This window comes from Notamacropus eugenii, chromosome 5 (assembly GCF_028372415.1).
Source record: "Notamacropus eugenii isolate mMacEug1 chromosome 5, mMacEug1.pri_v2, whole genome shotgun sequence".
Lineage (NCBI taxonomy): Eukaryota > Metazoa > Chordata > Mammalia > Diprotodontia > Macropodidae > Notamacropus > Notamacropus eugenii.
In genome coordinates this window covers 103,456,664-103,483,822 of record NC_092876.1, presented here as the reverse complement: position 1 = coordinate 103,483,822, position 27,159 = coordinate 103,456,664, and the positions used below count along the sequence as shown (strand labels likewise).

The 27,159-nt window shown below is 39.7% G+C and overlaps 1 protein-coding gene across 1 annotated transcript; it reads left to right on the top strand.

Moving 5' to 3' along the window:
• Nucleotides 1–1,695: 1,695 nt before the first annotated feature.
• On the top strand, nucleotides 1,696–25,966 carry THSD1 (thrombospondin type 1 domain containing 1). The gene is made up of 5 exons (XM_072610452.1): nucleotides 1,696–1,983; nucleotides 8,675–8,825; nucleotides 11,970–12,932; nucleotides 17,162–17,320; nucleotides 24,294–25,966. Exons 2-5 carry the CDS (start codon nucleotides 8,768–8,770, stop codon nucleotides 25,670–25,672), a joined length of 2,559 nt encoding a protein of 852 aa, XP_072466553.1. The 5' UTR covers nucleotides 1,696–1,983; nucleotides 8,675–8,767; the 3' UTR covers nucleotides 25,673–25,966.
• Nucleotides 25,967–27,159: the final 1,193 nt, after the last annotated feature.

Here is a 27,159-nt window from a genome sequence, read left to right as displayed (position 1 = left end):
GAAGATGTCTAGCAGCAATCAAGGCAGTTGACAGAGAAATGGAGAGGGGCTAGGTATTTGAATTTGAATCATCTGTAGAGAGATGAACCCATGGAATTCACAAAAGATCACTGGGAGAAAGAGGAAGAATATAGGTGTCAGGACAGTTCTTTGGAGTTAAAGAGTAGCTCATGGATACTGATTGTGTGAAGCTTTGCTAAATATGGGAACAGAATTTAAATACCCCAACAACCCAATCCTGACCAGACCCTAGTGCTACTCTTTTATTTCATTTCTTTAATAAAATTTAGTAATGTTATTTATCATTTTTAAAAGGTTATTTAATCGAAGTACAGTTTGCACAACAGCAGACCAGTTCAGAAAGAATTTTCCTATAAAATTACATACAATATAAATTTGGTTATCCGTACCTAATTCTTCCTTCAAAAAGGATGAAGTTTCTTATATGTTTTAATATTCCAGAGAATAACCTGGGCTAAACGTTTTTATACATGGAAAACTTACTTACAAAATTGAAAACTGGGATTAGCCAAATAAAGTAAATCCTTTCCAGGAGTTAAAGTGGGTGGTGATGTCATTTTTTGCAGTTCAAAAAAATTTGTTTTAAAAGATAAGCATTTTTAAACTCTATAAGTAAGATGATGATGTAAATTGTTGTAATAGTCTTTAAAAGTCCACTGAAAAATTCAAGGAACTGAAGCCAGAAAGTTTCAACTTCAATTAAAAATGTGGTACTTTATATAAAAGCGAAGTAAATTGTAAGTAGTGTTAATCTAATTCAATTCATTATAGCACTAGTTAGAGCAAAGAATTGCTAGGTGCTGATAACAAAGCAAAATCAAAACAAGCAAAGATCTATGTGGGCAGACTTATAAGAGAACTTTCTTTTCTGCTAACCAAATAGCTTTAAGATGTTGCTTTAGGCGCAAGTAGATTCTGAATTTTTTTTTCTATCCTATGCATTTTAACCTGGATGGAGTCATTTCTAAGCTTTTTAAAAAAGATATAGAGGTCGAACATGACTGATGTTTTTCTAGCTCCCAAACCACACCTGCGAATCCTCCTTTCAGTTTAGGGCCACTTCTCTGGTTTTCCTAGTGGGAAATCCCATTTCTTCTGGTTCATCAGGAAACCCCTAGAAGCTTAGGATGGCAGAGTTCCCGGGGTCGGACCAGACCAGTGCTCAGAAACTGACACTCAGGCTTGGTGGCATTCTTAACTCATTCTTAACTCTTGGTAGCCTGAGAAGCTAGCGTTCCACACTCTGCTACATTTATTTTCCCTTCTTAGAAAGCAAGAAAAAGAAAGTTTTATGGAGAGAAGTAGTAGGATTTCCAAAGTTCTTGATAGCCCACTGTGGACTCCCCCTCAGACTCCTGGGGGCGGATAGAGTGGGGACAGTCTCAGGCGTCTGGCTCAGACTCAGAAAGGCTAAATCGCTGACTTTGGGCTTCTGGTGGCTGCTCAGTCCGCCTGGGAGGTGGGGAGACTGGAGGCAGAATTCTCCACGGTCCTGCAATATTTCCTGTCCAGTTTCCTGCAGGGCAAGGGGTGGGAGGAGAAAAGGATGCGATGCACAACGAGAAAAAGACACACACACACGAAACTTCCCTAGGTTGTGCGTCCGCCCTCTCCTTCATTCCCTCCCTCCCACCCACGACAGCTGCCGAGGGCAGTCCGCGGGCGGGGCGTGCCGGCCGGGCCGGGCCAGGGCTGAGCAGGGCAGGGCGTTCCTCGCCCTCCTCTTTCCTGTTTGCTGGCTGCCCAGTTAGCCTGAGCCCAGAGGTGCCGAGGGAGGAAGGATCGACTCTCTGATGCTCCGGGGGCACACGCAGGGCCAAGACGTCCCTCCGGGCGGAGCGAGCGGGGTGGCTTCTGCGTCTCCACTCTTAGGTCTCCCTGGATAAGAACAGCGGGCGCTTTAGCCCAGGAGAGGAGCCCAGACGTGCCAGCAACAGTCCTGAAAGGTTGCAGTTTGTGGAGGTAAGAGTCCTTTGGCTGCCTGCCTGCCTGCCTGCCCTTTTCTATGAAGTAATCCAGATTCTTCTCAGGCTCCTGGCACCTGGGGAGCTGTGCGCATTCGCGCTGGGATGCGTGGTGCCCACCTGGTTACGGGTGGATTTACTGGGACTTCCTCTCTTGCTGCGTTCAGAAACTGTCTCTGAATTACAGCAGCCTTCTCCGCCAAGAGGATTTCCACATTGAAAGCTTTAAATGTTGTTTTCTTGATTATTTTTTTTCTTTCCATTTCCCGGCTGTCCCGTTCCCATTCCCTTTACTCTCCCATTTGCCTTTTCCTGTGAGAAGACACCTTACACGTTAACGCACATACACATACACACACACGAGGGCATAAGATTATTGCTCCACATTTGCTTTGCCATGTGCAAAGCAATGGAGCTTGGTTGCCATTAGAAATACCCAAACTCTGTGCAGTCATTCAACTTTGGTAGCAGGGTTTTAAAATTGTGTGTTGTAGGGGCAACGGAGGAGAGTGGACTTGGATGACTTCCATTCAAATTCTGTTCTGAACCGTAGTAGACTTTTGATCACTAGCAAATCCCTTAAATCTTCTAATTCCCCTCCACTTGGTACCCAGCCCCTCTCTAAAACCATGTTACAAGGAGGTGCTGATCTTCCCAAAAAGGGAGTTCCCTACATTGATGAAATCACTAGTGTGGATGATGGTGATGATTCCGTGGAGACATTGAGGGAATTTAGTTCTAAGAGACCTCCTCTAGTCTGGTGTTGATTATGTTGTATAGGTGACCTTGGGTTATCCTAGGCCATTCCTGAATGGCCTGGTGCAAGCATTGTGAGGCTTTTATCAAAGCAGGGACGTATGGACAGACTACCTGTTTGCTCTCTGAGAACCACCCTAGCTCCATTTGGAGTGGCTCATCACCAGGTGATGAACTTATTTGGTCACAACTCATGAAGACTTTCTTTACCAGAAAGGAGCTGCATGAGCCAGCCCAGAGCCTGCCCAAATAGATGGAATCATAGAACTCTGTAGTACTGGTCTAAATAACTAACAGAAAGTTTCTCATGAAAATGTGAACATCTTTGGAACATCAAGCATTGGATGACTGTATAAGAACTTCATCGTATTTTATTAAGCACCTACTATGTGGAAAGTGGATGAAAGTGATTTTTAAAAGGACCTTGTGATGGTGCATAGACATTTTAGAAGACACAACAAAGGATCACCACTAAAACATGGGTTTGTGGTGTGTACCTTTAGAATGAGGGAGCTGTATAGCTTGCTTGGATGGAGCACTGTGGTCTATGGTCAGGAAGACCAGAGTTCAAATCCAGCCTCAGACACTGGCTGTGTGACCTTGGGCAAGTCACTTAACTTGTTTGCCTTAATTCACTGGAGAAGATAATGGCAAACCTCTCCAGTATCTTTATCATGAAAACCCCATGTCATGTTATGATTCATGGAGGCACAAATAGTTGGACACGACTTAATAACAATAACCTTTAGAAAATGGAGTAAAGATGGACTGGCCTTGTGTTACTTTATAACACAGAGCAGGTATATAAATACCTGTCCACCAGGAATACTCTTAAAAGAAGGAGGGCACATGGAAAGCAAACCAAATTTGACATACATGACATGAAATAAGACCTCCATTAGGTAAGACTCTGGAATTAGAAATTTTCTCCAATTCTGGCAATTTAAGCGTTTCTTTTCTGAAGGAGCAAAAATCACTTTTTCCTGTGTCGTAGATGTCACTGAAAAGGCCATATAACTTATATCCCTGTTGTGGAAACTACTCAAGGGTAGTCTCTTTCTCCCCATTAGGAGAGCACTCTGTGGGGTCCCAAGCTCTTACTTTTGCTCCGAGCACATACTGTTTTTGCTGGGATTTTTTTTTGGCTTGATACTTTGACAAGTGAGAGTATTTACAAACAGCTCCTTTCCCTAGTTCCCAACATATACGTTTGGAATTACTTTTTCAGTAAATATGAGCGTATATTTATGTACATAGTATACATATCAACATTCTCTTTTCCTTAAACATTATTTAAAGCTAAACAGTCATAAATGACACAGTGGTGGGTATGTACAGTAAGTTAGAGGAAATGCAATAAGAACCAGCAAAAAGTGAATGAGAAATAGCACTCAGCAAAATTCTTTCTCACTCTTAAAAGTTCTTTCTTTTTCTGAGTGTCTTGTTACTTTTTGGTTGGTGGTCTAGTTAGCAGTATTTCCACGTTGACTTCTAGAAGTCTAAGCATATTCCTTCTCTTTTGTATATATCTCAGAGGAGTCCGCCTGGAATTCCTCCAGGTCATACCACATGATAGGCATAGACTACAAACCTCAGAAAGACTTTCATCATATGGAAAGATGAACAGGCTGGTCATCTTGGCCGTCATTACAATCACCAGCATTCAATCAGAGAGCTCTGTTTAAATGGTCCTGACCATGAAACTGGCAGTTTTGGCAAAACTGCAGAACTTTTGGAACTGGATGATCTTTTCCAATCCACGTTGTTGAATATCAGATACACAGCATCTAAATTCATGTGCCTTATACTGACACATGATCCTAGTGATGCTTTCTGTGAAGGTTTCATCTACACCCTTTGGTCACATTGTCCCATCCATGTTTCAGATATGAAGGTGAGCAGTTCTGGAGAGGATCACATCGTTCTGGCTAGAAAAGCTTTCATTTTGCTCTGATGGCCATCCAAATCTCTGCTACTTTGAATGCTGAAACATATCTGGTTTTTCTTTTAACCTGCTATTGTTGAATGAGAAAAATAAATTCTGATGTCAATATTTCTTTTTTTCTCAAACACTGAGTAATCCATTCCTGAGAGAAACTGAGTTTATTTTTATGTCAATTATTGAAGTGTTTCTTTGCCATAGAAGCATAATACACCCCTATGAAAGCTAATACATATAATATATATGCACCACATATATGTATATATTAGATCTTAAGTGCTAACAAAGGGGGGGACTTCAAAACCAACCTATAATTTTTTACAAATATACATATATGTATATATACACATATACTCTCATATATATGTATTATATGCACATATATAATTAATAATGTATATTATATGTATCTATATGTACATATGTCTGTATACGTTTACGTATTTTAAGCCAAAAGACAGATTTTTTTTTCAAGAGAAATGAACCCCCAAACATCTTAGGGTTTGTACTACAGTCAAATAGTCTGGCCTGACTATCCCGGAGGAAGCGAGCCTTTTATTCAAATCATTCTGAGGCACAGGTAGACCATGCTTTTCCTCCTCTCCCAGATGGTCAAGCTAAATAAATAAAATGGTGCATGAATCATCGTTCTGCTGATATGCCTCAGCAAGAGCAAATTTTGGAACACTGACAAGAGAAAAATCAGTAAAAGCATTTCATTTTCAGAATGCAACATAATTGCTATTCATCTATTTACTATTTAGATTATATCACCCTAAAGTCTAGTTGTTTGAAACTACAAAAATATTGCTCATTCTTGTACCAAGTTCAGATTGCTGGTCTGCTGTGTGTGAAGTACCATGATAAGCACCAAGTTTAAGAAAAAGACAAAAGAGTTGTAAATGCTCCTCTAAAGAAGCTAACAATCTAGTTTAATAATCATTTGTAAAACTGTCACTCTATGCCAAAAGTCAACTGCTATGATTCAACTTTCTTTTTTTTTATCATGGGTGGCATAATAGACAGACTACTAGACTTGGAGTGAGAAAGACACAAGTTTGAATCCTGCCTCAGACACTTAACTAGCTGTGTGAGTCTGGGCAAGTCACTTGCCCTCAACCTTAGTTTTCTCTTCTGTAAAATGGGGTTTATAACAGCAACTACATCACAGGGCTATGGAGAAGATTAAATGAGATACTATGTGTAAAGAGCTTTTGAGTGCTTTGTAAATTCAGAATATTATTTTTTATTAGCAAAACTATGCAGCAATACATATGGAATGTTGATTCAGCCCCAATGGGCCAATGTATGAGGCCAGGAAAGTAAGACTAGCATTTTACTTTTACAACCCATTAAGAAATAGAATTGGTTTTCCTTCTTGACCTCCCTAGCATTTCCTACCATCATCCACTCTCTCTTTCTGAATACTCTCTCCTCCCTGCATTTTCGTGCTTTCTCTTCGATCACTTGTCTGAGTACTCTTTCCTCCCCAATCATGAATGGCCCCATTAGCTCTGTCCTGGACCCTCATCTTTTCTCTCTTCACATGTCCTCCCTTTTGGCCAAATCATCAGCTCCCATGGATTCAGTTGTCATCTTTGTGCAACACACACATACGTGTGTCTATACATGTATGTATGGATAAGTATGGATATATATGTCTCTCTGTGTCTCTCTTTCTTTCTTTCTCTCTCTCTCTCTAATTTTTTCCTGAGTTCGAGCTTCACATTACCAATCACCTGTCATTTAAACATCTCCAAATAGAAGTCCCATAGGTATCTCAAAATCAACATCTCCAAAACAGAACTCATCTCACCTTCAAATCATCTCATGTCCAAGTTTCTCTTTTTCATTTGAATATACTCCCATCTGTCCAATCATGTATAGATTGACAATGACAGAGGCATCCTTAATTTTTTTTCTTCCTCCCTCATATATCTATATATTAATCCTTTACCAAGTTTTTTTGATTCTACATTCACAATCTGACATCCATCCCCTTCTCTCTGCTTCACATAGCCACCACAATAATTCAGGTCTTTCTTACTTCTTTCTTGTATTATTGCAACACTTCCTCCCTAGTTTTTTCTTTAAGGTTCACCTTGTGAGCCATCTCTTACATAAAACTTTTCCTAATCCCTTTAGTTGATAGTTCTCTCTCCCCTCTTCTCAAATGATCATGTATTTGATTATCTGTTTACATGTAGTATTTTTCTTGTAGAATATAAGCTCCTTGAGGGAAGGAAGGGACCGAGAGATGTTTTTCTTTTGTTTTGTTTTGATGTCAGCTTTGTACAGAGCTTCATGCATAGTAGATACTTAACATAATGCTTGTTGGGTTGAATTGGAAGTTTAGCAAAAATCTAGTAATTTGAGCAATGTGAGATAGTTACGTGGGGCAGTGGATAGAGCACCAGATCTGGAGTCAAGAAGTTCTAAGTTCAAATCTGCCCTCAGATACTTACTAGCTGTGTGAACCTGGACAAATCACTTAACTCCTATTTGCCTCAGTTCCTCGTCTGTAAAATGGGGACACACTAGAGAAAGAAATGCCAAACTATTCCAATATCTTCGCAAGACAGTTGGATGTGACTGAATGACTGAACAAGAAAGAGTCAAACAGGGTAGTCAAACCTCATAATAACAGCTAGCTAGCAGTTACAATTACTTTGAAGTTTGGAAAGGGCTTTATAAATCTTAAATAATTTTATCCTCACAGGGTGATTTAAGAGAGGGAGGTGCTGTTATTATTTCTATTTCACAGTAAGGCAACTGAGGCAGTCACTTACTGGTGACTTGCCCGGGGTCACACAGTGAATGAGTATCTGAGGCCAGACTTAGGTCTTCCTTACTCCAATGTTCTAACCACTATACCACTTACCTGCCTATTACTGATCATATTACTATGATTGGTTATTTATATTGATCAAATTTGCCAGCTAATTGTCAAATTTGTGCCTCTGCTCCAGGCTATAAGAATACAACCTCCATATTTTAGAAATAAGGATGTATAGGGTGTTAAGGAGGATTAACATCTCTTATATGAGGGCTGCTCATCCAACTTTGGTATCTACTTGATTGACCCAGCTCTCACCTGTGACTCCAAGAAGTGGTAGCATGGAGCCACACCCTGGTAAGCCATCTCAGGGGATGAGCTAAACCAGATTGAGGATAACTGACAGGCTTCTAACTTTTTGGTGAATTAGAGCAATGTTTGCCCCAAGCACATGAAGACTTCCCTTAGCGGAATGGACAGATAAGAACAGTTTATTCCAACAGTCCCAAAGGTGGCTGAAGCAAGTGCTGTGGAGTGCTTCAAGCTTGGTCAGGCATCAAAGACACCAAGGTCATCCATTCCGTCCCCTGCCATTACCAGTCCTCTTGACTTTTGTCCTACCACTTGACTTCTTTGATTCAAAAAGATACCATGAGGCTGATGACATTAGAATAGAATAGAGGCAACTCTGCCTCACTTAAATCCATTTCACACACAAGTCAAGACATCATGTATGAAGTCATCAGTCTTCTTCAAAAATGGAGGACAAACAACAATTTTAGAAATATATTCTTAGTTTTTATGTCAGTTTCTTAATTTGTTATTGTTCAGTTGTTTCAGTCAAGTCCAACTCTTCATGACCGCATTTGGGGTTTTCTTGGCAAAGATACTGGAGTGCTTTGCCATTTCTTCTCCAGCTCATTTTACAGATGAGGAAACTGAGGCACATAGAACAAAATGACTTGCACAGGGTCACATAGCTAGTAGGTTGTCTAAGGGCATATTTGAATTCAAGAAGATGAGTCTTCTTGCCTTTAGACCTGACCCAATCCACTGTGCCACAGTTCTTAAGTAGGTGACTTATTTATAATGGGATAAAGCGAAGGAAATGGAGTCACATTTATTTGAGAGAAGGTACTTCCTATTCTAGGGAGTTTGATTGTTGAAGGGATTAATTTTATAAATTGTACTGATCAAGGCTATCATTTTCTGAAGTTGTAATTGCAGGTGTTTTTGAGAAAAGTACATGTGACTTGGGTGTGAGAAAGGACATGAGGAGTCCAAGGACTTGGGGTGCTGCTGATCAGAATGAAACAAATGTTGAAAGACTTTTCAAATCTACTATTAGTGGTGCTCTGTGACTATGGTGAGTACAATATGCACAAGTGTTACCATACATACAAAACTAAAAAAAAAAAAGAATTCAAATGTGAAATTTACAAGCTTCATGATTTTGATCGATGATCCCTTTTGAAGCATAAGCATGATCCCTTTTTGAAGTCATGTCATTTAGTAGAAAACTTGTTCGCAACTTGGGAAGTACCAACTTAAAACACTCACAATTTTTGCATTGAGTTAATATATTCTTTTGGTGATTTCAAAATACCATGTAGATGTCTTAAGTAATTGAAAGGAGAGGAGGACTTTATGTCAAAATTGGTAAAGAAATCCAGCTATCCATAAAGGAAGATTGTAAATCTTCCTGAATATTGATAAACATGGTTTATCATGACTCCTATTATAAACTTCATCTATTCCTATCTCACCCTTTCTAGCCTTTTATAACCATCAGGCAAATGGAGGATTTCCCTCCATTGTTGCTTTGCCTAAAAACAAAAGAACAATGCAACTTCATTCTCTCATCGTATTCAGTTAAAGGGTGATCAAGAGTCTTTTCAGGGTATTGTGTAATGATGTTTCATATAACATGATGAGAGGGTAAAAGGATGACCTACTTAAGGAAGGCCAATTGTGTACATCAAGAGAATGCAGTTACAGATTTTAGTTGTTCATGACTGGTTGTTGCATGGCTTGATTTTGGAGTCGTTTTTTATTTCCACAGTTGAGGGTCACAATTAAGAATAGGTCAGTCTTTTGGGGAGTACAGAAAAGTATGAAATAGGGGTAGCTCTTGCTAAAGGCTAAAGATCAGGGAGACAGCATGGTGATAAAAAATATGGATGTAGAAACTCAGAAAGCATGGTAATAAAAAATATTGAAGTAGAAACTTAGAGATAGAAGCTGAATTCTTTCTTCTTCCACAGCTGTTTTGTCATTCGTTGTTCAGTTATTTTACAAATCATGTGTGACTCTTCATGGCCCCATTTGGGAATTTCTTAGCCAAGATACTGGAGTGGTTTGCCATTTCTTTCTCCAGCTCATTTTACAGATGAGGACACTGAGGCAACCAGGAATACGTCACTTGCCCAGGGTTGCCCAGCCAGTACCTGAGGCCAGATTTGAACTCAGAAAGATGAGTCTTCTTGACTCCAGGGCTGACACTGCTTCACCTGCCACCTTACAGCTAGTGGTTAGCACAGTGCTTGGAATATAACAAACGCTAGCTGACTGACTCACTGATATGATGTGCTTGATTGATTTACCACCTTACTATTTCTTCATCATTAATCTTGTAGGGACCATTGGGAGAAAAATTAACAAAAAATCCTCCCTTAAAACACTTTTCAAATAGGAAAAGAAATATACATAGAAAATGAGAAAAGGAAAATAAACTGAAGGCATAAAATCATATTGTTTTTCTGTTTCTTCATATTAATGATTCAGATAATAAGAAAAATCAATTCATACTTATGCATGGGCCTTTTAGAACAGAATGAATGAATATTCTTCAGAAACTGTAGAACTCTCCTAGAATGAGCTTTCATCCCAGCAGGGTTACAGCTAATTGTTACAAAGCCAGATTTTCGTCTCCTGTGATATGTGTTTGGATACATTTCAAAAGAGAAACAAGGATACTTGTGTGTTGTGGCAGTGGGTTTCCTTACTACTCTTCACTTTTAATCATTTCAAGTTGAGTTAGATTTTTTTTAAAAAGATATAACAGATCCTTGAGAGGCTGTTTATCTGTCCTGTCTAGGATAAAATAATTTACTATAAAGTCACCAACATTTTCAGAGAGAGGATTAGTTAACTTATAACATCACAGTATCCATTCATTCCTTACTGGATTTTGTAAACGTCCCTTTTATTAGCCTGGCAGAACAAAACGCCAACATTATATATACCCATCCAAAATTCAGCACCACATCCAGCTAGCCTGACGCTGGTTTCTTTGCTGGCAGAAATTCCCAGCATGGCAGAAGACTTTGAACTATCTATTCAGGAAACTCTGAATTACAAATCAATTTTAGGTTTTCCTTCTTCTCATTTACAGTGATGCAACACAGTTGGTTCTTTATTACAGTGCAGAAAGGAAACCAAAATGAATCACAGGAATCCTGAGCAATGTCACTGAGCCTCTGTTTTCTCATCTGTAAATTGATTAAATAATCTTCATGATCCTTTCAAATCTCAAAAGTCTATGGTTTTATTACTTAAACAAATACTTTTCCTATACATAAATCATGGTTGCCCAAGAAATCCCAAGCCCAAGTAAGTTGTGCCAGGACTGGAGACAGGAAGACTCATCTTCCTGAGTTCAAATCCAGTCTCAGATACTAACTAACTCTGTGAACCTGGCAAGTCACTTAATCCTGTTTACCTTAGTTGCTCATTTATAAAATGAGCTGGAGAAGAAAATGGCAAACCATTCCAATCTTTGCTAAGAAAACCCCAAATGCGGTCATGAAGAGTTGGACATGACTGAAACAAGTGAACAACAAAAAATATAGTTGGTGCTAGAAAATAAGATTTATCTTTTTTCTCCTCTAAAATTTTAAATTATTTCCTCTGCTTCATATATGTATATGTACATGTATTTGTATTTATATACATACATATGTATATATGAAGGGAGGTTACTTTATTTCATACTACAATCTAAATGTGTTTTACAAGAGTTAAATCCCTTTAAGACGGTGAGTGGAATAGAACCACAGAAAAGTTAAATCACAAAATCTCAGAGTTAGAAGGAACCTCTGAAGTCATCTAGCCCAACATGTACCTGGATTAGAATCTGTGGACCTCCAGTGCTGTGTAACTCATTCCCTACCAAGGCAGCTCATTTTATCATTGGGCAGCTTTAAATCAGTTGGCCAGCATCCAGCCTTTGATCCAATTACACAGTGTTTAAGCTTTCAGTGCTGGGATCTGCACTGAATATTTGATGCTTAGGCTGGTGCATTTACTCTTTGCTTAGTGTATGATGCTAATTATTTGTAGAGCAGGATTGAGTTGAGTTGACTGGGGACCTGTGGGTATCACCAGTGTCACAATAGAGCTAACAGAAATGATTGGGAGCATTTTTCTCTCATATCTTTCCCATTCATCTACTGGTAGCTGTAAATATTCATCTGGATTATTAAACACTTTCTGTGTCATTTCCTTTCAGTTCTTGGTGAAGCTGAGTACCTCTTCTTGGGAGAGCCAGGTCACGTAGCTTTAAGCAACAGCACGGTGTCTGTAGATTTCCAGTATTCTGATGGAAATAATGCTACAATGAGGAATGTGTCTGTCCTATTGTTGGATGCCAGCAAAAATCAGACCATCACCACCAAATACCTCCTGACCAATCGGTCCCAAGGCACCCTGGAGTTCGAGTGTTTCTATTTCAGGGAGGCTGGTGATTATTGGTTCATATCAAGTCCGGCAAAAATGGACAATAACACAAGAGTCCCCTGGCAGGAGAAGCACGCCTTTCTGAAGGTGGAGTGGCCTGTGTTCCACATCGATTTCAACCAGACATCAAAGGCAACAGGAGGTATCTTACAGGTGGGAGTTTTTACGAATCAGCCACTATGCTCTTTCACTACAGACAGACCCGACATTTTGGTGGATGTTACCTTCTCTAACAGCATCTTTGAGCCAAAAGAAAGCAGGGATCAGCCACTGGAAGTAAGGATCAGCAAAAGAGTTAGCCTTGCTCCAGTTCAGTGGATTGAGTTTGACTGTACTCCCATTGGTTCACAAGCCTATGCCACTGTGTTATTGAAACTACATGATACTGAATCAATCATTACCTCAACAGGACCCATTGACCTGGTCCACAGATTTGGCTACAAGCTGGTGACATTGCCAGAACTAACGTGTGAGTCCTTGGTAGATGTGGGGATAGTGCCCCCTCCATGTACTTTTGCCCAAGGAATAGTCACTGTATACAAGGACACCCCCAGGCATTCTGGGGACAGGCCTGGTTGGTTGGCTGAAAACATCATACCCCTAGGGGCCAGCAAAACAGCATTTAATTGTACTTTGTTTGCCATGGGGAAAAATAAATACTGCTTTGAGTTCAGCTTTTCAAGCAAAAGTCATTTTTCCTCGAGGGAGGAATGCATGGTGATTCAGAGAAATATAGGTTGGTATTTCAATCTCTTTTATTTCTTTATGTCTTGAATTGGTACTTAACAGTGGTTGACTTTATTGCTTAGCATTAAGAAGATGCCTTAATTTTCCAAGTGTGGAAGATCTATTTTTTCATTTGTTCCATTTGCAATATTATTGTACTTATTTTGAAAGATAGGGAGACTTGAGTAAATGGTCAAGATTGGTCACCACCAGTGGACTCTACTAAAGTGACTATGCGAAGTCTGAGGCAGAGCTGGGATTGAAACTCAAGTTGAATCTCAGTTCTTGGCATGTCTTACTAAGATTTCCTGAGCTCTGTTTTCTCTTATCTGAATAGGCCATACTTAATTCCCATCATAATTTAGAGAAATATAAGCTATTTTAATCGGGTGTTTTCTTTTATAGGTCAATACTTCAATGTATCAAAGATTTTTTCAAATGGTCTTGCTCTTTCCCAGGTCATGGTCTTAGCAGAGGATCTTCATTAGTTGCTGCAAACAAAAATTCTTTCTCTGGTGGCCAATTTTTTGGATATGCACTTCCCTGAACTTAACTAGGATCGTCGTTAGAAAAAAGGCATATATTACATCACTAGGTCCATACTTGAATAAAAGAGGATCTTCCAGTTGGTATAGGTCTTTAGCTGGAAGGAAGCTCAAAGGAAAGCTAGTTCAACACCTTCCCTTTACAGATAAGAAAAATGAGTAGAAAGGTTAAGTTTTTTTGTCCAGGGTCACATAGGAGGAAAGTATCAGACAGGAGATTTGAACTCAGATCCTCTGACTCTAGAGTCAGGTCATGACCATGGACTTCCATGGGCTTCAAAAACCCATAATTTGTTATTACAAGGGAAGGTTCATATGCATTGGGAGGTGGAGAGAGATTAGTTGGTAAATAACTGTGGTATAAAAAACAAAAAGCATAAATAAGAAATTTAAAAATCAGCAAAAGCCAAATCACCTTCACATCATAATGAGATACTAGAGTAGGATTTTAGTGGAGGGAGTTGGATCTTAGAAGCAATATTTTTAAAAAAATGAATATTCTAATATGCTCTATTATTTATATAATGTTTTGCCAGGAGTTCAGTTTATCTTCATCACAGCATACAATCATAGTACTTAAATAAAACTGAGCATAATTACATAATTAGGAGTGGTAAAAGAAGATAAAGACTATGTGGATTTTACACTCTTTTGTGTATCATAAATTGCCCGCCTTCGCAAATAAATATTGACTTAGAGTTCACGTGGCTGAGACATGATTCTCCATTCCCTGTAGATCTAGCAAAGTGGTGCTTATCCAGGTTTTTTTGTAATAGTTTTTAGACTTCCCACTCCTGAGCCAAAAGTTCAAATGTGGCTGAATTGAGTTCTTTTTCTGCCCTTTTCTGTCTTATTTATTTTTAAAATATAAGCTAATGCTCTAGGCAGCCAGTGAAGATGGCATCCCAGTTTAACTCTCCCCGAATACCACACTCCTCTATAGCAATAGGTGTACTTGTGCTCCATACCACTAGCTTGGCAGTGACTCTAATTCTTAGATTCTTTTGGAAATGGAAATGGAAATGTCCATGTGTCTGTGCCTCTTTTTCTGGTACATTTTAGATATTCCAGAATGTAATCTCCTTAAGGTCATAACTAAGAGTTTCTCACTCAGATCACACGAAGTGGATGTGAAGAAATAGTCACAACCATTCTCCTTTCCCCAACCTTTGCTTTTTTTTCTTAATCAAGTCAAAAAAATGACAATCAGATCTGGTTCTGTCATCATATACACTCTCCCATTACTAGTATTCCTGTGAAGCTTCCCCATGTTAACCAAAAACAATATTACACAAGTCTATGAGACGTGTTGTAACTGGATTTATTTGAAGAGAAAGTCACATGCGTATGGAAACTCCTTAACACCCGGCACAGGAGATGAAGGAAGAGGCTCTTCATCCCTAGCTTCATAGTGTACTTTATAATAATCACAGTCTTTCAGCAGGGCTTTCCCATTTCCACTGGAGTTTCTTATAAACATGTCTTGTTTACATGTTTTGGGTCTCTGGGGCAAAGAAAAAAGTCACAGAATCAAACCTTTTCTGGGACTAATTCCTTTGTATTGTATGGGGTGGAAGGGTATCTGCACTTTCTAAATTGCAGACAGATTGTGTGCACCCATTTAAAATGTTATTACGAGACTCAGTTCATGATTTCATATTCCTGTGGAAACAGTAGGATAGGGATGGGGAGGAGGGGATTGTTCTGCTCAGGAAATGCTTACTTTGCAAACACTAGCTAATTAAATTGCTTTTGGGTTAAAACACATTCATTGGCTTGACTGACTCATATTTAAAGATCTCTGCATTTATATGCAGTTTAAAAAAGATTAAAGAAATAATATCAGTGAGTCTAGCTTTTTCAGCTGGCTCAGAGTATAAAAAGCCAGCTGGACTTGTTTCACACATATCTATAGAGTGGTGTGACCAAAAAATAACCAGGCTGCTTTGTGTGTGTGGCTTTTATGGAATTCATTTTATTGTTCTGTAGTCACAAATTGCAAATATGTAAAGATGAAGAGGCTTAATATATATCAGCTGAGGCTCCACTTTACCTTTCACTAATCTTTGCAGATTAAAAAAAACACCAGTAATTGTATATTACAAAAATAGTATAGTATAATAGTATGTATTATAGTATTATTATATTATATAATGTAGTAATAGCACAATGTAGCATAGTGTACTAGAATACCAATAATAATATGCTGAACTTGCATAGAGCTTTTATATACAAAAAAAATTTATAAGAAATGAATTTTTAGCTGCCTTTTGCAGGAAAGTATCAATATAATGCTGAAGCTCTTAGGATTCCTTGAAGGAACTGAGGATGTTGAATGTAAGGAAGACTCAAGAAGTACGTAATAGCTGTCTTAAAGTATGTGGGGGAATTCATGTTTAGGTACAGGTTGAACTAGACTGCCTCTGAAGATCATTCTCGTTCCGAGATTTTGTGGGGGAAAAAAGCAAAACCCAATACCACCACATTCCTTGGGTGTGGTAGGGGAGTAGTCCTGAAATCCCTGCTGCTATCAAGGGGGAAGGGAATGATGGCTGGTGGATCACTTGAGCTAGGGAGCTCTGAGCTACAGTAAGGTTAAAGCAGAGTGGGGATCCATATTAGATCTGGCATTAATATGGTGGACACGCAAGAGTAAGGAACTAACAGACTGACTAAGGAGGGGCATACCTCAGAAATGGAACATTTAAAGCTTCTGTGATAGCACTGGTATCATTGGATCTATGGGTGGCCATTATGCTTTCAGTCTGGACAAAATATAGAGACTCAATCTCAAAACAATAATAGAAAAAAAGAAAAAAGAAAAACCATGTTCCTGGTTTTTCTCTGGCCCAACTGTTATACCCAGTAGGTAGAGCACAAAGCTGGGTTCTGTTGAAATGCTAGATGGAACATAATTACCACACCTGAGTTGGAGCTGGTCCAGGGAATTAGTTTGTAAATGTTCCAGCTCTTGTGAAAGTCCCCAGAGACTTTTAATTACCAGAAGGGGCCAAGAATTCAAGTTCCATGACTCATCCCAAAGAAAGTACCTCCTGGCTAGCTCAAGAGTGCATCTACCCAACACTGGGGGTTGCTATGGAATACTCTGTCAGCTGATGAGCAGAAGCAAGGTCTGCCCGGATTGACTTACTTTTGGTAGGCCATGTTGGCATGTTCTCATGGCCCATAGGTGTTGTAAGAACTGTTGTTGGGGGACTGGTGACTCTAGGGACACAGGCGAGATTTCTCAGTGGTTTTTGTAAATTTATTCTAGCTATCAGTGTACTGCAGTGTCACCTGCTTTTAGTTTTAAAGTGACTTTGTCAATAAAATGGTACCATTTATTAATTAATTTATTCATTTATTCATTCATTCATTTATTTAGTCTTCTAAGAAGGTAGTCTGCTATAGTAGATAGGACTCTGGACTTGGAGTAAGGAAGAATTAAATTCAAATTCTGCCTCGGAGACATACTTATATGACCTGGGCTTCTCTGTGTCTCAGTTAACTCATACAGTAAAATGAATGGTTTGGACTTAAATCTATCATTGGGTATTGTGGGATTTGAATGGGGTTATGGAGTATTTTTCTTGTTTTCCTCATATTCTTTTCCCCCTTTCTCCCCAGTAAAGGGGAGCTTCCTAACTTTCCCTAGAGGACATAGCATCATATACTTGACCTTGTGTCCTCACAGAAACATGGAGCCTATGGCAGGCCTGGAACCCATGCAGTGTAACATGCGGTGACGGTATACGTGATCGGCAGCGAATCTGTCTCACCTCCTCCCCATCCAAGCCTGGCTGTGTTGGAACATCCATAGAGACCTCCTTGTGCTCTTTGGAAGAGTGCTTTAGTAAGTATACTTCCTGTATACTCAACACACTGGGCATGGCATTCATGGTGGTCTCAGATGGGAACAGAGGCTAGGCCCAACTCTGTCCTGAATTACTCTAATGCCAAAAGTGGCAATCAGATAGACCTAGTCCTAGTAACATTGCACATGTTCACTGTCATCTAAGATGGTGCATAGCTAGGAAGGATATCTGTCCAATCTGGTACCAAGGAAAGAGTATATGATGCAAAAGAGAGGGAAATGGCAAGTAGATATAATTGAATTAAAGACGTGAAGAACTGCCTTGTGGTAGATAGAAGGAAGAAGATGGAAGGGGAAGCATGACAAATTTGATGAAAAGAAAACTTTTTCCCTCTCCCTTTTCTCCTGGGGATTTTTGTTGTAGTTGTTTGGAAGATTTCCCCCCCTATACCTTCATGTCACCCATCTGAATACAGTGGTAAGAGACACACAAACCTGAGTAGAGGGTCAAGCCTACATCTGTGTCACAAAACATGGCATAACACCCCATTTGTCTCTAGACAAATAATCTTAAATTCTTTAATGGAAACAAAGTTAAGAAGAGGAGGATGTTTCTTCCATTAAAGGCCAAACTCCTGTGTTCTGGCTTTTCCCGAATACTCTCTATTCTCTGACCATCCTCTCTTTCCTTTTTCTAAGTTTTATGAAAGCCCCCCATCACCAAATTTCCCAATTTCCCCATCTTCTCTCCTTCTCACACCGTTACTGACCCCCTTCTTGTGACAAGAAGGATAGGTAAATGCAGCCAACATAGTGGTGTCATCTGCCATCATCTGCCACATTATGTATCCACAGTCCTCCACCTCACTACTAAGAAGAGGGAAGAAAGTTTCATCTTCTGTTCTCCAGAACCAAAATTGGTCCTTCCAAATAGTCAGAGTTTGGCTGTCTTTCAGGGTTTTTGCATTGCTGTTGTTACAGTTGCGGTGTATATTGTTCTTCTGGATTTGCTTACTTCACTGAATATCAGTCCAAACAGGTCTGCAGGATCCGTGCTTGAGGATGCCTGTGCTGGTCTTTTGTGGTCACTGCTTTCTTCTTGGAATGTTCACTAAATATCCTGATAGATTCTAGAATCTTTTCAAGGATTGGAGTCAGGCTTGCCTACCTAGAATGTGTAGACTTTTTTCTCCTTGCATTTCTGAAAATCAGGACAACATTAGCTCTTCTCCCATTGTGCCTCTCCTTTCCAGTTCTCTACACTCGTTTAAAGATCATAGTTTTTTGAGCACCCAAGGATAGAGCTCATCTGGACCAGGTGAGAAGAGGAACTAGACAGTCTCTTACCACCACCTTACTTGTCCTGAGTGTCAGCTTCCTTGTAGTACAAAGATCATTCTCCTTGGTTGAAAAAACAAACAAAATAACTTCAGGCTGCTTCACTTATTATGGTGCCATCGACCTTGAACAGCAGTCCTATGCCTTCTTTGATCTTTCTCCTTTTTCTGAAATAGCTTTAAAATAGGCCTCTTTCCTGGAAAGACTTATATGAACTGATGCTGAGTGAAAGGAGCAGAACCAGGAGAACTTTGTACACAGCAACAACCACAGTATGTGAGGAATTTTTCTGGCAGAGCTAGCCTTCATTGCAATGCAAGGACTTAAATAATTCCCAATGGTCTCTTAAGACAAAATGCCTTCCACATCCAGAGAAAGAACTATGGAAGTCAATCTCAGAATGAAGCAGATCATTTTCTTTTGTATTATGTTTTGGTTTGTTTTATGATTCCTCCCATTCATTTTAATTCTTCTATGCAACATGACTAAGGTGAAAATGTATATAATAGGAATGTATGTGTAGAACCTATATAAAACTGTATGCCATCTCAGGGAGGGAGTGATGAGGTAGGGGGAAAAGGGGAGAGGGGAGGGAAAAAAAATCTAAGATATATGAAAGTGATTGTAGAACACTGAAAACAAATAAAATAATAAAAAAAAGGCCTCTTTTCCTCCCTCACCAGTCTTGGTTCATTCTCAGATTTAACACTTTGGACAGTACTGTTGCTAGACTATGCCACACTTTTGGATTTATTTCTGCAGTGGAGCTAGGTGGCACAATGGATAGAATGCCAACCCTGGAGTCAGAAAGACTTGTCCTTCTGAATTAAAATCTCTTCTTCCTTGAGCACTTGCTGTGTGACCCTGTCATTTAACCCTGCTTGCCTCAGTTTCCTCATCTGTAAAGGGAGCTGGAGAAGAAAATAAATGGCTAACCACTACAGGATCTCTGCCAAGAAAACCTCAAATGGGGTCACAAAGAGGCAGACATGACTGAAATGACTAAACAATGACAAAGAGCAAAAATGAGCAGATATGCTCCCATCTTTTGTACCTATCCTTAAAAAAAAAATCCAAGTTGGTTGAGAGATTCCCTATGAATTCACATTCATCTCTTTTAAAAAACATTCTCCCTTTCCTTCCTCATCAGGATTATTCTTTTTTCTATTTTTTTATAAGTTAATTTATTTATTTTTAGTTTTCAGCATTCACTCCCATAAGTTTTAAATTCTCTCCCTCCCCTTCCCCTTCCCCAAGATGGCATGCGGTGATATAGACTCTACATATACATTCCTATTAAGCATATTTGCACATTAGTCGTGTTGTACAGAAGAATTAGAATGAATGAGAACCATGAGAAAAAAAACAAAACAAAAAATAGTCTCTTTCACTCTGTATTCAGACTTCATAGTTCTTTCTCTGAATGTGGATAACATTTTCCATCATGAGAGAATTGTTTTTCTTTATACTGTTGTCCTCTCTTCTAACTTGTATCCTGGAGTATCCCCACGCTTACACTCATGCAGAGTTTAAGGGCACAACTAAACTTAATATGAGAAAATTTCAGAGGTGCAAATCAATAGGTACCAAGTCAATGTTTTGCTGGTTATATGAAGTTTCAAGTTTCTCAGTTAAGTTTGCTCAGTTTTAAAACATCGGATCTTTAATCTATAAACCTTTGCTTTAGGTTATGATCCTTAGTTTTATAGTTCATCATTCCAGATCCACTGTGATTCTTTCCTCTAGTTCTAGATCAAAGGACCACCTTTAACCTGGCCTTCTTGTCTTTCAAGGAGTCACGTTCTTGGCTGTTCTCTCCAGGTGTCACCCTGTCTTCTCCCCAAGACCTCATTGACCTGGCAGCCATTTTTCTCACTGACTCAACTGGCGTCCTTGATCTTTAGGAAATTCTTTTACTAGTTTTTCTTTTCAGTCTGTGACATAGGCCCTGCTCTCCTCATTAAACTACCGTATCTATACATGTACATATATATATACACGCATATATACATACATTCATATACATATACACACATATATAGACACATTCATACATATGTGTCTATGTATATATATGTGTGTGTGTATATATATATTATATATATATATACACTGTTCTTTTATATTTCCTTTCTTTTTTTCTGTTACAGGCATCTCTAACAGGTCCTGTTTCCCATTAAGTATTTTGGATCCAGTGTCTTAGCTCTTCTCCCTGTGTTTTTCCTTCTCAGTCTTTTTTCATGACCTTTGTGTACTGCCCTCTACCTTCTTTCTCTCGCATCTTGCTTTCTTCCCTTGATTTTCTCTTTGAGTTGCCTTAAATCTCCCCAGCTCTCCATCCAGTTGCTACCTGGCTTCATTGAAGTTCTCTTTATTCTACTCTGAAATATCCCATGCTCTTGCAGTACCTCTGTTCAGAGCTTCCCAATACACATCTAATTTTTAAAGGCAACTCTAATTACCTTCTATATTTAAGACCTTACGTTTATACTTTTAAAGTTATTATTAGTGACTATAATAACAAAAATAATAATAGCTGACATTTACATAGGCCCTATTATGTGTCAGGCACCCTGTTAGGCATTTTACAAAACCTGGCTCAGTAAAACTAACCAATACATCAATCAGATCTGTGCAGCCTACAACACCCATAGTCTTGCTTCTCACCTTGTATTTGCACTTTAATGCAGACTTGCAACCATGGATCTGGGGTATCTTCCCTATATTCACAATCTTTTTTAGGAAATGGAATATTCTTTTGCATCCAGAAGTGGTAACTACCTACGTGTCCTTTAATTTATAATGGACGTACAGGACAAATACTATAGATTATTTCTGGCACCAGCACCCTTTATGGTGGAGTTGTGAAATGGACAAAAAATCCCAGAAGTCCTTTGAAAAAATTTCTTTTCTCCCTGCCCTACTTTACTCCTCTACCTTCGAAATGGATACACCAATGCTCAGGCCATCACAGATCATTAAGCAATTTCCTATGCACTTCAAGTCCCAGATAAAATTCTGCCTTCTATATGAAGCTTTCCCAATCCTTCTAATTTGAGTGCCTTCCTTACATTATTTTCCATTTATTTTATGCATAGCTTGTTTATATTTGTTTGCTTATTGTCTCCTTCATGTAAGCTCCCTGAGGGTAGAGATTATCTTTTGTCTTTGTATCCGCAGTACTTAGCCCGGTGCCTGGCACATAGTAGGTACTCAATAAATGTTCATTGTTTGGCTATTGCCAATTTAAGGATAGCATTTTCAAGAAAATTTCAAGCCACATGTTATAAGAGAGCAAAGGAAGTTGCCTCCTAAATCTAAGTTGGCAAGGACTTTAAAAGTAAAATTTATCCAACTGCCCTCAGTTTTACAAATGAGGCAACCAGAGGTGCTGAGAGATTTGTCCAAGGTGTGAGCAGAATCTGAACTCAGGTCTCTGACTCAAAAGATACTGGAACCACCCACAGTCAGGAGTCATCCATTTGCTGCAACTAAGTTTCATTGAATTTACTATCCAATTAATTTATCAACGAGTATTTATAAACCACCTATTATGTGTCAGCACTGTGCTAGGCACTGGGGATTGAAATACAAAAGTGAGATAGCCCTTGCCTTCAAGAAACTTACATTTTAAAGAATCAATAATCCTAAAAGGTGACAATTCAGGAAAAAATATTTTGTTATTAAGCTATCAATATTTGATTAGGGGTTTAAATTTTTGTTTGGCATTAGAAATAATATTTTTGCTGAGGTCTGAATCCACTGGTTCTATGTGTTATTTTGGCCATTTAGCACAATGCCTGGCTCACAGTTAGTGCCTTCTAACTACTTGTTGATTGACTGACTGGCTGGTCTAGTTCATCAAGAAATTGTTCCAGCTTAGTGCTGCTGTATCAGTGTTCCATCTGGTGGAATATTAATTATTTTCCTTTTATTGATAGAGAACATTGATTATAATAGCTGGGGCAGACAGCTCAGCTCAATGGAGTAGAAATCATAGGATCGCATAGACTTATCAACAGAGGGGACCTACGATGCCCTCTAGTCCACTTCCCTACAGATGAGGAGTGAGGTCTAAGGAAGTTAAATGGCCTTTCTGAGGTCATACAGGTAATAAATAGGTAAAAGAGGATTGAAACCCAGTTCTTTTGAATTCAATTCTTTCCACTGTCTCCAAAGTTGGGAATCAGAAGTAAGGGAAAAGTGATAAAGATTTAAAAAAGGAGAAATATCAAAGGAGAACAAAAGTCGAAAGCATAAGGCTGAGAGAACCAGGGTATTTCTGGATAATAGGCAGAGGATGCACTTCTGAAATTGTTGAGATTTCAGATCCAGAGACACATAGCACAGGTGCACCAAGGAAGTATGTTTTCACTGGGGCAAAGGCTTTCTGTCTACTATATACAGATCATATGACCTTCTATGCTTTAGAGAAGGGTCTTTGTGAGTTACTGTTGAAAAAATTCACCACTTGACAGTCAAACATCTGGTGTAATTATGCCTTTCCATACTTGGAGGATAGGCACAGTCTGGTGTGAGACTTGCCCATTCACAAAGGCTTTCCCGCTCAGTAGGACTCACTAGTGTTTATACTCAGCTTGCCTGGCCTTCAAGAATCCAGGGTCTTCTCTATGTTATGATAAAGAGCCAAAATAGGACTGCAGGGAAGGCTCAGGATTGTAATAGGAGTCATATTGAAGAGAGTACTGAGATTCCTTTTATACTTAACTTTCTGATTTATAGTGGTTCCAAACTGACAGAGATCTATTTCAATAATAACTGTAATTCCAACCACATGCTCAAACCCTCAAGTGTTGACTTCATATTTTCAATTGATGCATTTTGCTTAAACACAGTGAATACTTCCCAACAAGCCTCCTAAATCTCAAACTTTTTGGTCTCAAGATCCCTTTATCCTCTTAAATTTTTTTAGAGACCCTACCTCCCAGACCTTTTGTTTATATGGGCTAGATCAATTGATGTTTGCCATTTAGGACATTAAAACATCTTAGTATTATTCTGAAAATGGATTTGACCTCCTGGACCTCCTGAAATGCTTTTGGGGACCTCTAACAGTTCTCAGCTCTCACCATGAGCTCCAGTGCCCCCAAAACATCCCCATATAAAGTAAATTCTTTAAAAACAGTTAAGTAAAAACACCTGATAGAGGAATTGTGGCTAGTGGTTAATGACACTTTCCATTTTGGGGTAACATTTTTTTGTCTCAAAATGCCATCCTAAAATGTTGTCAGGGTAAGGGGAGTGAGATGAAGCATAGATTGAGCACCTGCTATGTGCCAGGCTGTACTAAGTGCTTTAAAAGTACTTTCTCATTTGAATTTGCGGTTGAAGAAGGGCAGGGATTCTAATTTCCAAGCAGTGATGCTAGCCTGTTGTCCTTGTCATGGCAACTTGTATTGATGGTTTCATTATTCTGGTGATCATATAATCAGTTTATGGTACACTTTGTATTTGTAATAACCTTTCCCTTTAGCAATGGACTTTTAGGGTGAACCATCCATATAGGAACAATTGCAGATTCCAAGAATTCTGGTTTGTATCAATTTGACTTCTTTCTTAGCTGTCAGATATTTAATCAAAATTTCAGTCACTCAGTGAAGATAACATTGGTGAATAAGGCTTTAAAAGATATTTTTTTGAAAATCTGTTTCAGCCCTCAAGCCTTCCGACCCATCTCCCGTCCAACCCAAGGGCCCCCTGAAAGCTAATAACATTGTGACTGTTACTGGGATCTCTCTGTGTTTGTTCATAATCATTGCCACCATCCTCATTACCCTCTGGAGGAAGTTTGGCCGGGCTCCCAAGTGCAGCACCCCAGCCCGTCACAACTCAATCCACTCCCCCAACTTCCGGAAGAATTCAGATGAAGAGAACATTTGTCAGTTGAGCGAGCAGAGGGGAAGCTTCTCTGATGGGGGCGAGGGACCCTTGGGGAACCCTGCAGAGATCAGTATCCCCTTGACCTACCGAAGGAGCATGCAGCTGACTCCAGAAGAAGAAGTCTCAGGCAGTGAGAGTTTTCAGTCCAATGCCCAGAAGATAATCCCCCCTCTTTTTAGCTACCGACTCGCACAGAAGCAGCTGAAAGAGATGAAAAAGAAAGGTCTGACAGAAACAACCAAAGTGTACCACGTGTCTCAGAGTCCTCTGACTGACACAGTTGTTGAGGGTGCTGCTGGAGCTGCCTTAGACCCAGAAAATCCAGAAGAAGCCACAGTCAACAAATTTAGAATCAAGTCCCCTTTTCCGGACCAGTCGGCTATCAATCCAGGGGAAAGGCCTCATTCCAGGCTAGATTTTAATGTGTCTCTGGCCAATCCTGCCCTGAGCCCCAGCCAGACCCTTATTCGCAGATCACAACTGAAATATGTGGGCAGCAAAGGGGGCCAATCTGAAAGGAGCTATCCCCGATACTCCTACTTCAGGAGAACTGCAAGTTTCCATGAAACCAAACAAGTCAGGCCCTTCAGGGAAAGGAGCATGTCCACCCTGACCCCACGACAAGTTCCGGCCTATAATTCCAGGACACGAACCTGGGACCATGAAGATAGATTTAGGGCTCGGTCTCGAGGAGCCTACCCATGTCCTGAGAAGTTGGAGCATCCCCAGGGGACTGGGATGGCCAATGAATCACTCACCCCTCTCTCTAAGTCCCACCCCATGGGGCCTCCAGCCAGGAAACCTGACTTGATCAATGACCGTCCAGCAGGACTGGTGAATGGCACAGATAGAGCTGAACCCCACAGACACAGAAGGGGACCTTCACCGAGTCACAAGAGCACTTCAAGGAAACAGCCCTCCCCAACCGTCCCCAAGGAGAGCTACCAGAGGGTCAGCCCTTTGAGTCCCTCCCAGTACAGAAGAGACAAGTGTCAGAGCTTCCCAGCACACCCTGAATATGCTTTCTATGATAATACTTCTTTCGGGCTCACTGAGCTAGAGCAAAGGATGCTTGACTTGCCTGGGTATTTTGGGTCCAATGAAGAAGACGAAACAACAAGCACTCTGAGCATAGAGAAGTTGGTGATCTAAAGGAAGCATGAGAGTGAGGACAGAAGTCTGTGGAAGCTTGGTCACTCTCCTACTTCATTCATGTCCTCACATCCTGACTTCAGCATCACCCCTTGGATTGTTTTCATACCACTTTTTATAGCACTGAACAGAGAATGGGGAAGAAATGATCTATGGGAAGGATGCTGTGTGTGTGTGTGTGTGTGTGTGTGTGTGTGTGTGTGTGTGTGTGTGTGTGTATATGAAAAACAGGGAGAGAGATAAAAGAATGAGAAAGAAATGAGATATAATGAGAGAGAAGAGAATAAGAAAGAAGAAGAAGAGAGAAGAGAGAGAGATTTGAGGAAAGGAGTTATTTATCCTAAACTTGTTTCCGTTGTTATCCTGTTAACTATGGGTTAATGAATAATGAAGTAGTAATATGATAGCAGAAGATGGTTTCTTTGGGGTCATGAAGTGTGCCAAGATCTAACTTAGGTCGGTGAACTTCTTGGGAAACTTCACTGACAGCTTCCAACACAAAGCCAACTTTTGAGCCATACCTTAGGCCATCAGTTCTGGAACAGGGTGACCTTGGCAATGGGAGGCTGAATCATAATGAATACATTTCAGATAGCTTAGGAATCTGGTCACCTTGGAGAAAGCTTTAACATGTTCCATATAGATGACAAGTACAGTCAGGATAAAGGAATTTTGTGGAAGCCAAGTGATTAGACTGGGAGTAATTAGACATGAATGAGCTGTTACAGAAACACAATTCTTTGAGATCTACAAGAGGAATTGAACAGTTTTTGTGTGGAGCCCCAGAGCCCAACTGGATAGACGCATTCAGTTCTGTTCTGAAGACGTAAAACCTCAGGACAGTTATCCTGAGTGGGAGTCACATCAGTTCTCCTAACATTCACCATTGGCTAGGTAATTTACAGTTAAATCTTTAAAAGGAATAAGCCTGGTTCTCTATGGTTACAGTGGAATCCTGTAAGTCCTCCACCTTTCTATCAGGAATAATCAGTAGCATTTATATAGTGCCATAAGGTTTGCAAAGTGATATATATATATACATATATAATATACATATACATACACATATATATTTATATGTTTACATATATTTGATCCTCACCACAACTCTGTGAGGGAGCTGCTGTTATTATCCCCATTTTTACAGATGAGGCAACGGAGGCTAAGAGGTTAAGTGATTTGCCCAGAGTTACGCCGCTAGTGTAGGGCAGTCAGGTGGTGCAATGGATAGAATGCTGGCCCTGGAGTCAGGAAGACCTAAGTTCAAATCTGACCCCAGACACTTACTAGTTGTACGACCCTTGACAAGTCACTTAACCCTGTTTGCCCCAGTTTCCTTGTCTGTGAAATGAGCTGGAGAAGGAAATGGCAGACCACTGTATTATCTTTGCCAAGAAAACCCCAAATGGAGTCATGAAGAGTAGGACAATGTCTAGTCTACTGCTAGTAAGTGTCTAAGGTAGGATTCAAGTTCAGTTCTTTCTGAC

Excerpts from the sequence above, each read along its gene's own strand:
- THSD1 (XM_072610452.1), top strand. The coding sequence starts at position 8,768 with ATGAAACAAATGTTGAAAGACTTTTCAAATCTACTATTAGTGGTGCTC. Across the intron at positions 8,826-11,969 it reads AGTGGTGCTCTGTGACTATG|TTCTTGGTGAAGCTGAGTAC; the intron begins GTGAGTACAATA and ends ATTTCCTTTCAG. Across the intron at positions 12,933-17,161 it reads GGTGATTCAGAGAAATATAG|AAACATGGAGCCTATGGCAG; the intron begins GTTGGTATTTCA and ends GTGTCCTCACAG.